Source organism: Orycteropus afer, unplaced genomic scaffold (assembly GCF_000298275.1).
Source record: "Orycteropus afer afer isolate SDZICR_OR568_19922 unplaced genomic scaffold, OryAfe1.0 scaffold00264, whole genome shotgun sequence".
In the NCBI taxonomy this organism is placed as follows: Eukaryota; Metazoa; Chordata; class Mammalia; order Tubulidentata; family Orycteropodidae; genus Orycteropus; species Orycteropus afer.
Genome location: NW_006921851.1, coordinates 2,293,010 through 2,308,744, shown reverse-complemented (window position 1 = coordinate 2,308,744; position 15,735 = coordinate 2,293,010). Strand labels below are relative to the sequence as shown.

At 39.2% G+C, this 15,735-nt stretch overlaps 1 protein-coding gene across 1 annotated transcript in view; it reads right to left on the bottom strand.

Annotated features, from left to right (window-relative positions):
* GALNTL5 (polypeptide N-acetylgalactosaminyltransferase like 5) overlaps positions 1-15,735 on the bottom strand; it is a 130,382-nt gene that overhangs the window by 95,729 nt on the left and 18,918 nt on the right. Inside the window, exon 2 of the mRNA XM_007950140.1 lies at positions 10,598-10,712. Within this exon, the coding sequence (XP_007948331.1) occupies positions 10,598-10,712 (115 nt within the window). The remainder of the gene's footprint in view (positions 1-10,597; positions 10,713-15,735) is intronic.

Genomic DNA, 15,735 nt, shown 5'->3' with positions numbered 1-15,735 from the left:
GGTGCACAGGTAACAGCCCAGCTTATAGACTGAGACAGACTAGGAAGAAGGAAGAGGCCATCCACTTCTCAAGGAATTGGCCAGGGAAAACCTTATGTTCATGGATAGGAAGACTGATTATTGTGAAAATGTCAGCATTACACAAAGAAATCTACATATTCAATGCAATCCTGATCCAGATACCATTGATATTTTTTAAGGATATGGGAAAACCATTATTAACTTCATATGGAAAGGAAAGAGGCCTTCGATAAGCAAAGCACTGCTGAAGAAGAAAAACAAAATGGGAGGTCTCACACTCCCAGATCTCAAAACCTGTTTATACAGCCACAGTAATTAAAACAGCATGGTATCGGTACAATGATAGACAGACAGACTGATGGAACAGAATGGAAAACCCAGAAATAGACCCGTCCATCTATGGACAGCTGACCAAAGCCCATTAAATGGGTGAAAGATAGCTTCTTTAACAAAAGGTGCTGGCAAAATTGGACAGCCACCAGCAGAAAAATGAAACACGACCCATACTTCACCCCACACACAAAAACAAATGCAAGTTGGATCAAAGACTTAAATATAAAACTCAAAACTATAAAGCTCATCAAGGATAAAATAGGGACAAATCTAGGGGCCCTAGTTTACGGCATAAATACACTATCAAACATAATCCAAAAACATAGGCAGTGGAAGAGAAGCTAGATGACTGGGACCTTTTAAAAAATTAAATTCTTATGCTCATTGAAAGACTTCTCCAAAAGGGTAAGAATAGAACCTACAGATTAGGAAAATTATTTGGCTAGACATATCTGACAAAGGACTTATCTCCAAAATTTACAGAAAACTTCAGCACCTCAATACCAAAAAAGACAAACAATCCAATTCCAAAATGGGCAAGGGACATGAACAGGCACTTAACTAAAAATGCTATACTGGTGGCCAACAAACACATGAGGAAGTGCTCACAATCACTAGCCATTAAACCAACCAAACAAACTATTTAGAGAGATGCAAATCAACACAACAATGAGATATCATCTCGCTCCAGCAATAATAGCAAAGTTCAACAAGACAGAAAATAGCAAATGCTGGTGAGGTTGCGGAGAGATTGGAACTCTCATACACTGCTGGTGGGACTGGTGTGGATTTCCTTAAAAAAACTGAAAATAGAAATACTATCTGATCCAGCAATTCTATTACCAGGTATATATCTTAAAGAAGTGAGAAATAGGACACAAACAGACATATGCACACCCATGTTCATTGCAGCACAATTCAGTATAGCCAAGAGATGGAAACAACCTAAATCCTCATCAACAGATGAATGGATAACCAAATTATGGTACATTCACACAATGGAATACTATGCTACTTTAAAGAAAAATGAAGAGTACATGAATCATCTCACAATGTGGATGAATTTGGAGGAAGTAATGCTGAGTGAAATAAGTCAATGGCAGAAGGACAAATATTGCATGAGCCCGTTATTGTAAAATAGTCAGGGAATCATTTTCTTAGGGAAGGGAACTTACTTTGTAGGTTACTGGGGATGAGAGGGAAGGGGAGGGAAAATTTTGGACTAGTTGGGGGTCACAGGTTGATTTGGGTAAGGGGAGGGACAGTATGGAAAGAGTCTGTGACCAGCATGATGACATTGGGAAAAGGAAGGTCACAGAAATGTCCACATAAGATATATAGACAACAGAGGCAAATATTGGTATATGCACAATACTGCATTACCACTGATACCAACACCAGGCTACAGATAAATGAGAAAACTGAAATCAGGTGAGGGTTGGTGAACAAGAATGTACCCTAGACCAAGGATAGTTTTAGCTGAAGGTAATCTTGCATAGATACTAAAAAACAAACAAAAAACAAATCCAAACTCACTGTGGTGGAGTCGGATCTGACTATAGCGACCTGCCCTTTGGGTTCCAAGGCAATATCACTACAGAAGTAGACTGCCCAATCTTCCTTCTGAGGAGTGGCTGGTGGGTTTGAACTGCCAGCCTTCTGGTTAGCAGTCAAATGCCTTAGGCACTACACTACCAAAGCTCCCACTGCATGGATACTAGTGATACAAAATTAGCCACACTCATTACAGAAGCAACAGAAGACTGAGTTGGAGTAATCTCTCAGAGACAATCAAACACCTTGGAAAAGAGAATCACCAGGCCTGTCAACTTGGGACCATAGTATTGGGGGACACAAGTTCAACTGGCACAACATAGTACGTAAAAATCTTGTTCTACAACCTACTTTGGTGCGTAGTGACTGGGGTCTTAAAAGCTTTCGAGTGGCCATCTAAGATGCAGCTATTGGTCTCCTCTCATCTGAAGCAAAAAGAGTGAAGAAAATCAAAGAAAGACATTTGGAAACAATTAGTCCAAAGATATAATGGACTTTGAAACCAGAAGAGCTAGATGGTGCTTGGCTATCAATTCCAACCCCTCGGGAAAGGATCAAAACTGGAGATCCTGGATAGAGTGGGAGGAAAAATGTGGAACAAAATTCAAAAACACAAAAATGACCAGAATTACTGGATGGATGGAGTCTGGTGGGACCCCCAAGACTATGGCCCCAGGATACCCTTCAGGCCTGGGTTTGGATTCACTCCCAAAGATCGGCTTTCAGCCCAACAGTAGAAAGACTTACATGCAGAACTCCCAACCCTGGGCAATACACCTACCTACTCTAGGGAGATACTCCCCATAGAGCAATCAGCCGTGGGGCACCAGAGGGGCAGCAGTCACATGGAAAGAAAGCTGGACAGAAAGGAGTGCAGACATAAGAAGGACACAGGGAGGGGGTGGTCACAGAGATTGGAGGAGAGGAGAGTATGTTATGGTTGGGGATGGTAACCAGGGCTTGAAAACAAATGTACACGAACTGTTGAATGTAAAACAAATTTTGCTCTGTAAATTTGCACCCAAAGCACAATGAAAAAAAGAAAAAAAAATTAAACACTGAGAATACCATATGCTTGGACCTGATGATTGCCCACGTTGTTGCATTTTTTAGAGATCTCTCTCTCTTATTTTTCTCCCCGTGTATAGATTTGGGTATTTGTTTTTAAGTTTTTGTTTTTCCATGTGGAGCACTCCCTTGAGTAATATTTGCAGAGCTGGTCTGGTAGTGACAAATTCTCAGAACTTCTATTTATTTGGGAATATCTTGATTTTTTCCTTGCTTTGAATGACAATTTTGCTGGGTATGATTTCTAGGTTGGCAATTATTGTCATTTAATATTTTAAAAATATCACTCCACTGTCTTCTGGCCTCTAGAGTTTCTGAAGAGAAACTGCATTGATTCTTATGAACAATGATTAGTATGCTACATTTGTATTTTTCTCTTGCTCCTTTCAAAATTCCTTCCTTTTCTTTGGTTTTCAAGAATTTTAGCAAAATGTGGTGCATGGCTGATCTTTTTGTATTTCTTCTAATTAGAGTTCATGTAGCCTCTTATATTTGTAGGCTTGGTTCTCTACGCAAGTCAGAAATTTTATATGATTTATCTCTTGGAAAATTCTTTCTATGTATTTATTATTGTTATGGTGCTCTGGAGTTTCAATAATTTTAACTTAAATTTCCTAATTGAGTTTTATGTTTCCATTTGGCTTTGTTTCCTTTTCTTTGTTCTTTTCTCATTCCTCTTGAAACTTGGTAAGTTCAGTTACAGTATCAAGTAGCTAACTTATTCTATCATCTGTCTGTTCTGTTATATTGTTGAATATTTCTCTTGCATTTTCTAATTCAGTTGTTGTATTCTTCAGTAACAGTAATTATATATCTATCTATATTTATATCTATATAATCAAAACCAAACCCACTGTTATTGAGTTGATTCGGACTCATAGCAATGGGTGTTCGAGGTGGTAAATCTTTATGCAAGTAGATTGCCCAGTCTTCCTTCCCTGAAGTGGCTGGTGGGTTTGAATCACCATCCTTCTGGTTAGCAGTGAAATGCCTTAGACATTGCACCACCAGAGCTCTCTCTCTCTCTCTCTCTCTCTCTCTCTCTATATATATATAATTTCCTTATTGAGTTTTTCCAAGTCTGGATCTCAGTTTGTTTGCTGTGTGCTTTTTACTTTCTTTAAACAAATTTAGCACCACTGTCTGGAATTTTTCTATTTTCTGCATTAATCTGGTCTCTACAGGAGAAATTTCTTCTTCATATTTTTCTTTTGATTGGTTCTTCTCTTGTGATTTTTTGTTTTACTATTTTTGTAGAACCTCAGACTTTTTGATATCTTTTATAAAAATATTCTAAATTCTAAGTTTTCCGATTTTTAGAACTCAGATTTTGCACCGGTTGTAAGTCGGAGCTCTGGTAGCATAGTGCTTAAGGCACTTGACTGCTAACCAGAAGTCCGGTGGTTCAAACCCACCAGCCACTCCTCGGAAGGAAAGTTGTGCAATCTACTTCTGAGGTGATATTGCCTCGGAAACCCAAGGAGGGGTCGCTATGAGTTCTGTCATACTCGACGGTACATAACAACAACAACAACAACAACGAGTCAGATTCGACTCCATGGCAATGGTTGCGTTTTGTGTTGGATCTTCCCCTAAGAACCACTAGAGGACACTCTTGTCCTTAGGTGCTTTATTTTATTTTACTTATTTTCAGCACTAAGTTCTGTGTAAGGTTTTTATCTGGGTGCTTAAGGTCTGGATGCTTATTCTGGCTGGTTCTCCCTGAGGTGGCTGATTTTATTGATGTATAAGCTACCCTCTCCTCTAAGGTTCTGGTTGTGGTCCTGAGCATACTCCTGGGATTGGTTTCCTTTACCCTGACAGGTGTCATTTGAGAAGGCTTAGCCTCTGCAGCTCAACGTGCATGTGTGAGGGTTTTTTGCTGGCTACAGACATGGGCATAAGCAGTGGGGCTTGGCTTTCATGAGGCAAAGGTAGGGAGCACTATATGTCTTCCCTTCATGGGTATCCCTATGCAGGTTCTCTCATGGAGTCCCGCTGTGAGCAGGAAGTCAGTTGTTTCCCTTTGTGTTACCTGTCTGAAGTATTTTTCTCATCCTGACTGAAGGCCATGTTGTGCAGTTTTACAATTTGCCTAGGTCCTAGAATATGTTCACTTCAGGTCTTGACAAGATTCAACAGCACTCACAGTGCCTTTGGCCCCTTTGACCCCTCCCAAGTGCACAGATCACAAACTCCCACAGCCAGTCTCTGTCACCTTAAATGTCAGGTTAGTTTCCTCAGTTTTACTCCCTTCTTGTGTTCTTTGTTTGGGATGTTGTCCATTCCCTTCTTGTGTTCTTTGTTTGGGTTGTTGTCCATCCTTGTCCCAGAATGGCCAAAATGAGCTGACTCCTGTAGGTGGCAGCAGCTAGTGTCTCTCAGTGTCTGTGCCTCCCCTGCTCTTCCTCTCCTCTCTTTCTGGACTTACTTTGACTCTCCAACGCTTCAGCTGCCACCCTAAGATCTGATTGAGATCTCAGTCTGTGCTTGCTGTTATTTGTTGTTCAGTGGGTTAGTTTCTGGGAGATCAATGAGAGCAACTACTTACTCTACCATCTTGCCCTGCCTCTTACCTATTTCTAATGAAAAAAAAAAAAAAAAAATTCAGCATACTATGAAAAGAAAGGAATTCTTCAATCTGATAAAAGACATCTATGAAAAAACCTCTGGATAACATCATACATAGTGGTCAAAGACTGGGAATTTCTCCTAGAATAAGGACAAAGCAAAGATGTCTACTCTTACTATTTCTGTTTAACATTTTTTGGAAGTTTTAGCCAGTGAACTAAGTCAAGAAAAAGTAATAAAAGTGAAAGTTTATTCACAGACGACATGCCCATCTACATAGAAAATACAATGAAATGTGAAAAAGAACAAAAAAAGCTACTAGTGCTAACTAAAAGTGAGTTTAGGATCTTTTGAGCTTAGGATCTCATCACAGAATACAAAATTAATATAGAACATTCAATTATGTTTTTATACACTAGCAGCAAACAATTGGAAGTTGAAATTTTAAAAATACTACTTACAATAGCATAAAACATATAAAATGCTCAGGGATAAATCTTAGAACAGATTTTAATACCTGTACACTGAAGCCTACAAACTATTGCTGAGAGATACTTAGGAAAACCCAAATAAAAGGAGAGACATACCTTATTGCAGTGTAGTGAATTGCTTTAATATGACCCTTCTAGCCATGGTCTTATAACTCCAATGAAATGATTGCGTGAGACTATGCCAAAAACTTGCATGGGCCCATCAGTGGGACTGGTCAGTTTTGCTAATGCAAATAAGGTGCATGGAACCCTTGTAGAGGATTGGTTAGTTTTGTCATCCTCTTAGGTTTAAAGGGAGACAATCCTAGAGATCGGGGGAACCTCACTACCAACAGGAAGAAGAGCTGAGAGTAGAGTACGTCTTTTGGACCCAGAGTTCTTGCACTATTAGACCCAGAAGCAGAAAGAGTTGTAACATTCAGGATGGCACAAGATGACAGCAGCACAGATCTGGCAGGTAGGCTCATTGACCCATAAAGTGAGAGAGGTGAACACCTTCAGGCAGGAGGCTTCCTGGAGGAGTGGGGTGCCTCTGGGCACTCACTGCAGAACTAAAGAGCTGAGTAATGCTTGCCTAAGCAGGGCAGAGGCCAGGCCAAGAGCTGGGACTGAAAGCAAGGGCCAAGGGCCAAAAAAGAGGCCTGCTTCCAGGCACAGCCAAGAAGAAGCTGTCCTGAGCAAAGAACAGTATCTTGACTCATTCCTGTTACTTCCAAGTTGATCCTGATCCTAAATTGTAAATGGTTACTTCCCTAATAAACCCACAATCATGAGCATGATTGCAATGACTTATCAAATCCAGCAGAGAAATAGTGTCATGGGAGGGGAAGTATTGGTAAAAATATCATCTGACCCCTACCTCCTAGAAATCAGCTTTCAGCTGATGCTGATCTTGATTCTCTCTTCTCCTCCTGAAGTTAAATGAGGTCTGATGCTACATCATTTTTACACTTGTTCATGGGTCCAAAACTCAATATTGTTAAGAAGTCATTTCTCTTCAAATTGTACTTAATGCAGTTCCAATGAAACTACAGCAGATTTTTTGTAAAAATTGACTGAAGATTCTAAAATTCATACAGAAATGCAAAGAAAATTTAAAAAGACTAAAACAAGTTGGAGGACTAACAGTATGTGATTTCCAGTCTTATCATAAAGCTACAGTAATCAAGATTGTATGGTATTGGACTAAAAATAGACAAATCAATAAAACAGATTAGAGAGTCCAGAAATAATGGGCTCCAGATATATGGGAAAACTGATTTTTTTTTTTTACAAATGTGCAAAGGCAATCCAATATTCAAGAGATAGTCTTTTCAATAAATGATGCTGGAATAACAGGATATGTACATAGAAAATGATACATTTATAGCCTTACCTCATACTACATACATAGATTAACTCAAAATGGGTCATACACTTAAATGGAAGAGGCAGAGCTATAAAACTTCCAGAAGAAAGCATAAGAGAAAACTGTGATTTTGGGTTAGTGTTCTGGTTACCTAGTGCCACTCTGGGAGCTCTGGTAGCATAGTGCCTAAGGTACTTGACTGCTAATCAGAAGGCTGGCAGTTCAAACCTACCAGCCACTCCTTGGAAGGAAGATGGGGCAATATACTTCTGTAGTGATACTGCCTTGGAAACCCAAGAAGGGGTTGCTATGAGTCGTGTCCAACTCGATAGCACATAACAACAAGTGCCGCTCTGACAGGAATATACCACAGACAGGATGGCTTGAACAAATAGGAGTTTATTCTCTTAAGTTTGGAGGCTTTAAGTCCAAGCTCAAAGTGCCAGGCTGTAGGGGCTGGGTGAAATCCCCTTGACCTTGGGCTTCACTTTGCCTCTTGCTTTCAGCCCACTGAAGCTAGAGGCCTATCTTCACTCAGGCAGCTACTGGCTGCTGAGGCTAACAAGCCCAAGGTCGACAAAATGGCACAGTCACAATGTTACCAAACCACATGGCAGGCCATTAATTTAAGTCCAGTGAAAGTCACAAGGTCTGCAGAGCATGGCCGGCTGCTGAACAATGACTCGGCTACATGAAGGGTTCAAGCGTGACATAAGCTAGAGACTATCCCCAAGGCTTTTCCTTATATTTAAGAAGCAGACCAAAAGGCAGCTACTCAGCTGCTTGTGGTAGATCCCACCACGGAGTTGATTGTCAGTCTCATCATGGGGAATAAATGCCTAGCCACTCAACCAGGCCCAGCCAAGTTGACACACAAACCAAACTACCACAGTTAGGCAAAAACAAAACGAAAAATACAAAATTATAAAAATGAAATTAATAAATAAGACTTCATCAAAATTAAAATCTTCTGCTCAGAAAAGGCACTGTTTAAAGAATGAAAGTAAGTCATGGACTAGGAAAAGTATTTGGAAATCATATCTGATAAAGGTCTCAGGATGAGAAAATATAAAGAACTCTCAAAACTCAATAATAACAAACAATTAAAAATGTGCATAATATTTGAATGTCAACAAAGAAGATATATAAATGGCAAGTAAATATCATGGAAAGATGTTTAATATCATTAGTTATCAGAACAATACAAATTAAAACCACAAAGAGACACTGCTATATGTCTATTAGAATGGCTAAAATTAAAAGACTAACCATACTAAGTGTTGGAGAATGTGTAGAGAAACTAAAATGTACAATAATGGCTTAGAATCTGCTTGGACTTCAACTAGCTATTCTTAGCAGTTGAAATTTACTTTTTATAGAATTGAATTCTTATTAGGTAAATTAATATTTTGAACACTAAAAATGCTCAATTTACTTCACTCTTTAGACAAATCTCTACATTTTCTGCTTTTCATAACAAATAATCATGTTCATGACCCTGAGATCAGAAGAATTAGATGGTTCCCCGCTACCATAAGCCAACCACTCAAAAAGGGGTCAAAATTGGAGATCCTGGATAGAGTGGGAGAAAAATGTGTAACAAAATTCAAAAACACAAAAAAGACCAGGATTACTGGTCAGATGTTGCTGCTGTTGTTATGTGCCGTTGAGTCGGCCCCGACTCATAGCGACCCCTCCTTGGGTTTCTGAGGCAGTATCATTACGGAAGTAGATTATCCCATCTTCCTTCCGAGGAGTGGCTGGTGGGTTTGAACTGCCAGCCTTCTGGTTAGCCGTCAAGTGCCTTAGGCACTATGCTACCAGAGCTCCTATTGGTCAGATAGAAATGATGAAATCCCTGAGACTATGACCTGTACTCACCCTTCAGGCCTGGAATTGAATTCACTCTCATGTCTTAACTCTCAGCCAAACAATAGACAGGCCTATGAACTGAACAATTACACCAGAGAGATGCACTACCTAGAACAGTCAACCAAGGGAGATCAGAAGGGCAGCATTCGTCCAGGGAGAAATCTAAGGAGGCAGGAATGCATAGGAAAGAAGGATCTAGGGAAAAGATAACAGGAAGGAAGTGGGAGAGAGCTGTTACACTGTGGGAGTTGTAATCAATGTCACAAAACAAAATGTGTATGAACTGTTGAATGGAAAATGAATCTGCTTTGTAAAATTTCACCCAAATCATAATGAGAAGTTGTTTTGTTTTTCATCATGTGATGGGGAATGAAATAAAGGGAGTCACACTGTTTTAGAAATGAGATTTAGATGGGAGAAGTAGCAACATAAGGAGAAAATCATAACTGAAAGACATTCAGAATTACTGACTTTCCTTTGTGGTCAAGTTAAATATTCATTTGAGGAAAAAAAAAAAAGTCTTCTAACTTCATACTATGTTTTGTGATTTGTATAAATTTTAATTATTTTTCTTTTATTATAAGTTAGATAGATTGTGTCATTATGTGAAAATACTACATCTCTTGGGTAAGCCATAAGCTAAGTGATATTTAACTGTCTAGAAACTTTATTTATTCTTATATGTGTGGTTTTGAATGTTTGTGTTGCACTCTGGTACCTGCCCATTGTGTTTGTATTACTGGAAGCCGCCTGTTTTCCTGAACTTAAGTACTTCTCCTTTATTTAAGGGAGAATATCAGCCTCTGGCTGTAAATCACCAGAAGATGTTAAAAAGACATTGTTGCTGTTGTTGTTATTTGCCATCAAGTCTACCGACTCATAGCGACCCCTCCTTGGGTTTCTGAGGCAGTATCACTATGGAAGTTGATTGCCCCATCTTCCTTCCAAGGAGTGGCTGGTGGGTTTAAACTGCCAGCCTTCTGGTTAGCATTCAAGTGCCTTAGGCACTACGCTAACACAAACAAGTGTAGGAAGGATGAAAAAAGGCAGACTTCGAAGAAAAAGAAGTAGGTGTCTGAAGCATTCCTGGTGAAAAGTCCTTATTGATTATTTAAGAAAAACATTGGTGGGTGGCTCAATGCTTGGAATCTCTAGAAAACATTCTATGCCAACATGAAAGATATTCATTACACTATAAGTCCTAGAGTCTTGAAATAGGGTCTTGAGATCATCTGATTTCAAATCCTAAAAACAGGAATCTCTCATGAGACTTCTAATATGCTAAAATTAAAATCTGTCCAGTAACTGTTTATTTACAAAATTAGTAGAAAGCACATACATTTTATTCCTGGTGTCTGGCACATCTCTCTCCTTTCCCAAGCTTCTACTGATAATGATATTGAATCCATATTTTAAAAGTCCATGAATAAGTTCTAGGTCCGAATAGTTTAAAGCTTTACCTGCAAGAAAAGTTATTTAGAATTAGATATGTAAAAGTTTACCACCATCACACTGATACAAGATAATAAGAATAATTATTTACTGAATTCACTCCTTTTATAATGAATCTGTGTCATTTTTTTGGGGAACCTAAACTACCTTCAAGATAATAAGGTTAAAGGTGGGAGTCAAAGCAGATTCATTAGCAACGTATGAACAACTAGCTCCTCCTCAATCATACATTCTGTCCAGGGGAGGGAAAGTGTGAGAATGAGAGCTGAAACCCCTTGCCCAAATTTCTATTAGAATAAAACAAGATAGCATAGGAAAACCGAACATATCAGTCACAGCAGTAGTTGAAGTCAGAGGAAATTCTCGGTTAAAAAAGATTAAAACTCTTGGGTGGAAACAAAAATCACAATGCAATCATAAGACATAACAAGTTAAACTAAAATGATTGAAAGTGAAACAATGGCCAAAGAATACAGGAGTTAAAATGTCACTTAAAAAGTGTAAAATTTACTGGGGGGGAGCATTACAGAAAGTCATTTTATACTGATAAGAGATGTAAGTCACAATAAAGATATCACAGTAACAAGCTTGTATACATTAAATAATACTGCAACAAAATACTTAAAGAAAAACTGTTAGACTGATCAATATGTACTACTACAACTAAACAATAATGGAAGGTTTTAAGTACAACTCTGAACAACTTGTAAAAATTTAAAAGGAATTTGAATCATGTAGTAAAGTTTTCTTAGTGGTTATTTACTGTAATTTTACTTCTTGAGAATAAAATTTCTTTTCCAATGCCTAAGTTGTACTTTTCAAAACTGATATAGAAAGCTATAAAGGATTTTCTGGCCAAGATGGAGTAACCCCATTTCTCCAAGATCCTCCCTCTTATAGCTAAAAAATCCTGGACCTAACACAACAAGCAAGCATTTGAAGACTCTTTTTTTAAATTTCTCTTTATTTTGATTTGGGTGAAAATTTACAGAGCAAATACACTTTCCATATAGCAGTTCACATACATTTTGTCTCATGACATTGACCACAATTTACAACAATGCAACATCTCCCCTCCTACTTCCTCCTGATAGTTACTCTTCCCTGTGTCCATCCCTCCATGCACTCCTGCACCCTGAGCTGTCTCCCTGTGCATAAGCAGCCCTTCTTTCTCCCATGCTTGTTGTCTCCAAGAGTGTAACTACCTCAAGTAAATGTTCAACTCATATGCCTGTCTATTGTTTGGCTGGAAGCCACAGGCGTGCGTTCAATTCCAGACCTGAAGGACAGCTAGGGGCCATAGTCTCAGTGGTTCCACCAGGCTCTATCGGGCCAGCAAACTGGTCCCCCTCTTTTTTTTTTCCAAATGATTTTGAGTTTTGTTCCACATTGTTCTCCCTGTCTATCCAGGATCTCCTACAAAGATCCTCTTCCAAGTGGTTGACAGTAGTAGCCAGGCACCATCTAGTTCTTCTGGTCTCATAGTCATATAGGTTGCAGACAGGATGGTGTACCAGTCACTAGGACTAATTGTTTCCTTGAATTTTCAGTTTTCTTCATTCTTCTTAGCTCTGGATGAGGAGAGACCCATCGTGGCATCTAGATGGCAGCTTGCAAGCTTTTAAGATCCCAGTTGCTACTTGCCACAGTAGGAGGTAGAACAATGTTTTGTGTAGTATGTTATGCCAATTGAGCTTGATGTCCTCTGCGACTATGATCCCAAGCCCACAGGTTCAGCTACTTGGTCCCTCTAGGTAGCTGGCTGTGACCACACAGTGACTACAACCTTGCCCCTTGTCAGTTCAATTATACACCTGGGAATTCAGATCATACACATAAAGTTATAGGACCATTGTCTGTCAACCCTATACATGTTCTAAGGTGCACTCCCCACTTCATAGACATACCTGAAATACATATAATATTTCAGCCTGTCCACCCATCTATCCACCCATATACCCGTTTGCCTTCACTGACCATGCCGTACTATATGCGCAAAAGGGTTCATCTTTTTTGTTTGTACTTGCCATGTACCTCTCTATGTCTTTCTCTTCCTCAATGCCACTATTTTGATCACTCACGTTTGGTACATTGCCTTTCTCTTCACCCAAATCAAAACTTATCTCTATCTATCTAACAGTATTCCCTCCCTCCCCTCCCACCCCTGGTAACCGACAAAGAAAATGGTCTTCCATACATAAATGTTTCCTTGACTATTACAATAACGGACTAATACCATATTTGTCCTTTTGTGATTGACTTATTTCACCAGCATAACGTCCTCCAGGTTCATCCACGTTATGTGGTGTTTTGCAGATTCTGTATTATTTTTTAGGATTGCATAGCATTCCATTGTGTGTATGTAACATAGTTTGGATATCCATTCCTCAGATGATGGACACCTAGGTTGTTCCCATCTTTTGGCTATTGTAAATAGTGCCACGATGAACACGGGTGTGCATATGCCTGTTCTTCTCATGGCTCTCACTTCTTTAGGATATATACCTAGTAATGGAATAGCTGGGTCAAATGGTATTTCTAATTCCAACTTTTGATGGAATCGCCATACTGCTTTCCATAATGGTTGTACCACCAGCAGTGTATGAGAGTCCCAATCTCTCCACATCCTTGCCAGCATTTGTTATTTTCTGTCTCATTGAACTTTGCTACTAGTGCTGGAGTAAGATGGTATCTCATTGTTGTTTTGATTTGCATCTCTCTAATAGCTAATAATCATGAGCATTTCTTCATATGTTTGTTGGCCACTTGAATATCGTCCTTGTTGAAGTGTCCATTCATGTCTTCTGCCCATTTTTTAATTGGATTGTTTGTCTTTTTGTTATTGAGGTGTTGGAGTTTTCTATAAATTCTAGAGATAAGTCCCTTGTCAGATATGTAATTACCACATATTTTTTCCCCAATCTGTAGGTTCTCTTTTGACTCTTTTGGAGATGTCTTTGGAAGCACATAAAAATTTAATTTTTAGAAGGTCCCAATCATCTGGTTTCTCTTCTGCTGTTTGTGCATTTTGAGTTAAAGCATTGGAAGACTCTTAAAGATAGAAGGAAGAAAGTAGACTGCCTAGAATCTCAGGAACTGAGAAATGACACAGTAGTGAGTTACCTGGGATTTCCTTATTGCCTCTCATATACCCCAGACAAGGCACTGTAGAAGCCTCAAACTGAAACCACCAATAGGCACAGACAAAAAAAGACTCCAAGAAAATCTCTTACCCCTAGCCAAATAAATAAATAAAATAAAAGTAATAATAATAATTGCACTATACAGTCAGAATCAATTCGGATTCCAACTTAGTAAAAATTAACTCTCTATAGCCAAGGGACTGGGAAAAGGTGGCCTAACAACAGAGAAAGGGGCCTTGATGGCACAGAGTGATTAAGTCCTAGGCTGCTAAGAAAAACTCAGCAGTTTGAATCCATAAGAGAATCTGCTGCAGTAAAGACCTGATGATTTGCTCCCATAAATATTACAACCTAGGAAATACTATGGGATAGTTCCACCCTATTACATAGCATCATTATGAGTCAGAATCCACTGAGTGACAAACAACAGAAAACTTGCTCTATTCCAGCCAAGCACCACACTGCTCCCTGCAGTTCTTTCACATACCTTTACTCCAAGGGAAGAAGATAGGCAGGGCTCAAACTTGCCTACCTAGTGGTGACAGTGTGGCTGAGCAGGAATCTAATATTCCATCCTTCACCTGGCAGAATCACCAGCGTAGTGTCATGTAGCGTCAGTGGCATGCTGTGCTTCCCACCCACCCAGCAACAACAAGATTAATAAAGTGGTGTGATATGGGGCTAATCAACGTTCTAGCTTCCCTCTATCCATAGGGTCAGCCGTGTCCAGTAGGGAGCAAAACCTTCACACTCACGTATTAGTTTTGAGACTGAACCAACTTCAAGCTAACTCAAGAGACAGCAAGCTGGTGCCCCTTTCACTGGGAAGGTATTAATGGCCAAAAAGGGTGCTGAACTCCCATTCCTCCCATCTGCAGTAAGTGAGTAAGCGCTCCACAATTGCCAGCCTATGTCGGTGGTGCCCAGCAGGAAGCTGCACACACACACACACACACACACAGCGGGCCCTTGTGCAGCTTTGCCTCAGGGAGATTGTTTGATGAAAACAAAACAAATAGGATCCAGAGTACCTGTGCATAGAAAATCTACCCTTAAAGAATGGCAAAATGAAGCTATCTGAACAAAAAGGAATTGATAACAGAAGAAGCTTATAACTTCTGGGAAGTTCCCAAGATGAATCAGATGTTGGAATTATATATGAGTAAGATAGCCATCACAAAAATGCATCAATGAGCAATGAACATGCTTGAGACAAATGAAAAAAGAGAAAATCTCAGCAAAGATAAAAGCTATAAAACAAACAAATGGAAATTATAGAACTAAAAAAATCAATAATCTAAAAAACTTGAATGAGCTCAATATTATAGTGCAGATGAGAGGATAGAACTAGCAAATTTGAGGACAGATCAGTAGAATTTATGCAACTGAAATTACAGAGAGAAAATAGACTGAAAAATAATGAACAGTCTCAAGGACTTGTGGAATAACAATAAAAGAGCTAACATTTCTATTTCATCAAAATCCCAGAAGAAAGCGAGAGGGAGTGGGACTGAAGAGCTACTAAAAATACAATGGAGAAAACTTCCTAAATTTTGTAAAAGATGGAAATCTATAGATTGAAGAGACTCAGAAAAGCCTCAAATCAGATAAGTCAAAGAAATCTACATAAGATACATTATAATTAAAATTCTTAAAACTAAAGACAAAGAATAACTCTTTTTAAATTTTATTGTGATTTGGATGAAGGTTTACAGAGCAAATTCACTTTCCATACAGCACTTTATATACACTTTGTCTCATTACATTGACCACAGTTTCCCACAATGCAACAGCTCCCCTCCCATCTCCTCCCCACAGTTACCTCTTCCCAGTGTCCATCCCTCCATGGGCTCCTGTCCCCTGAGCTGTCTCCCTGTGCATA